Source organism: Arachis duranensis, chromosome 10, assembly GCF_000817695.3.
Source record: "Arachis duranensis cultivar V14167 chromosome 10, aradu.V14167.gnm2.J7QH, whole genome shotgun sequence".
Taxonomy (NCBI): Eukaryota; Viridiplantae; Streptophyta; class Magnoliopsida; order Fabales; family Fabaceae; genus Arachis; species Arachis duranensis.
Genome location: NC_029781.3, coordinates 4,729,725 through 4,732,055, shown reverse-complemented (window position 1 = coordinate 4,732,055; position 2,331 = coordinate 4,729,725). Strand labels below are relative to the sequence as shown.

Genomic DNA, 2,331 nt, shown 5'->3' with positions numbered 1-2,331 from the left:
ATTATTATTATTGATTGACTATAATAGTCTCTAATTGAAGTGCATTATTAATTATCCAAAAAAAATAATTGAACCCAAAATTTTAAGAGGCTAATTTTATGATGTTTTTTATTTAGTGTTTAATTTTTATTTAAATTATTTTTTATAATAATTTTAAAATATTTAAATTTTTATATTTTTAAATTTAAAATTAATTATGTAACCTATTTTAATAATTAAACAATATCTTTTAGGTACTATAATAAATACTAATTTTTTTCTAGTTTTCTACGGTATTCTCCAACCTGATAGGTGAAAGATTAATCTATCATGAATTTGAGCTTCATTTAAGAGTTTGTCGTTAACCAATGGATTACTACATGTAGCAAATAGAATTCAAACCTCCTATACTTAAACGAGTGAGTTGACCACTCGACTAACCAGTTGGTTTAACAAATACCATTTTAAGAAGCGGTATAATTGATGTTTATGCCCCATAATAACAATTAAATCTACTTTAAGAAACTAGCAGCCCCACTACATATTTATTAGCTAGTTTTCTTAGTCATCCACGTTCCACGCATTCATATATTTTGAAAGTTCCACACTAATCTTACCTTATGAAAGTTTCTTACTACCAATTTTCTATGCTAAAATCCCTATAAATACGTCACAAGAGTTGCAACATTTTCATCAAATAAATAAACACTTACATTAGCTTCCCACTTAACATTTCTCTATACATACATCACTGAATTAATTAATTAAGTAGTTGTTATTACTATTCACCAAAACATGGCTTCATTCTCTGTTGTGTTGTGTGTGTTAGGGTTAGTGATTGTGGGTCACGTGGCCTATGCTCAAGACTCACAACAAGACTACCTTGATGCTCACGACGCAGCAAGATCCGAGGTTGGTGTTCCAAACTTGTCTTGGGATGACACCGTTGCAGCCTATGCACAAAACTACGCCAATCAGCGCAAAGGCGATTGCCAATTGGTTCATTCCGGTGGCCAATATGGGGAGAACCTTGCATGGAGCAGCGGTGACCTTTCCGGCACGGCTGCCGTGCAATTGTGGGTGGACGAAAAGCAATACTATGACTACGATTCCAACAGCTGTGCGAGTGGCCAAGTCTGCGGCCACTACACACAGGTGGTTTGGCGCAACTCGGTAAGACTTGGTTGCGCCAAAGTAACTTGCGATAATAATGCGGGCACTTTTATTATTTGCAGTTATGATCCTGCTGGTAACATCGTTGGCGAAAAGCCTTACTAATACAAATGATGATATTATTGTTGGTGGAAATTCAGTACAGTCGACTTTACGTGAAATTAATAGTTGAGAGTCATTAGATGAAAATTTAGTTAAATCAATCAAATTATCTAACGGTTCTCAGTTATCAACTTCACGTGAAGTCGACTGCATCTGAGTTTTCACCATTATTGTTATGTCGTCTATTTAAACTTTGAATTGATATAATACTGATGCCAGTATGAGTTCTTAATTGTTATTGATTAAGAAGGTTGATTTAGCAGTAATAAGGCAATAATAAAATCATGATGAATTTATGTGTCAAGGCTAGTTATATTATCAGTTCATCATGTATTACTCTTGTAGTGATATTCTTCCATGTAATATGTTGGTAAATCAGGTCATAGCTCGCATAATTTGCACTCATGAAAATTGTATGTGGTGTGTGTAATGTTAATTATAAGTTAAATACTACATATATTCCGTTTCTATTTTTATCTCTTTACTTTTAAGTTTTAACTATTAGCTACTACAGTGATATATAACTGACTGCAGTTATTGTATTTCTTGTTGTATTTGAATGATAAAATTGTAATATAGCTAGAAAGAGACTAAATCTTTAAAGGAGGTTTTTAAATTTATGATTTTTATTATTTTAATTAGTTTCTCAAATTTAAAAATATTAGATTTCGAAATCAAATTCTGAGGATTATATTGCTTTTTGAATTATTTTTAGTAGTGAATGAGTAAATTAAGTGTTGAGTTAGTTCTGACTAAACAGAGTTTAAGGTTGCCAACTTGATCTACAACTAACTTGCACCTTATATATCTATATATTATATATTTGTATAAAAATATATTTTTAGTGGATATTAAACTAAAAATTTTTTACTAGATACAAAAGATTTTTAATCACTGAAAAAAATTATTAATTGATAATTTAATACGTTTTTTATTATTTTTACATAATAAAAAATAATTTTATTCTAAATTATCATCAAATTATATAATAATGTTACATTTTTTTATAATTTATGGATAAAGTCGAATGGATAGCCACAAATTAAAAACAGATAAAATTTAAATTATGATATTGTT

The 2,331-nt window shown here is 29.7% G+C and overlaps 1 protein-coding gene across 1 annotated transcript; it reads left to right on the top strand.

Moving 5' to 3' along the window:
• Positions 1–667: 667 nt before the first annotated feature.
• Positions 668–1,704, top strand: LOC107468687 (pathogenesis-related protein 1C). Its single transcript, XM_052255918.1, has one exon. The coding sequence runs from the start codon at positions 775–777 to the stop codon at positions 1,255–1,257; it is 483 nt and encodes a 160-aa protein (XP_052111878.1). The 5' UTR covers positions 668–774; the 3' UTR covers positions 1,258–1,704.
• The last annotated feature ends 627 nt before the right edge of the window (positions 1,705–2,331 follow it).

Bases quoted from the DNA above. Each gene is read 5' to 3' on its own strand.
- LOC107468687 (XM_052255918.1), top strand. From the start codon at position 775: ATGGCTTCATTCTCTGTTGTGTTGTGTGTGTTAGGGTTAGTGATTGTG.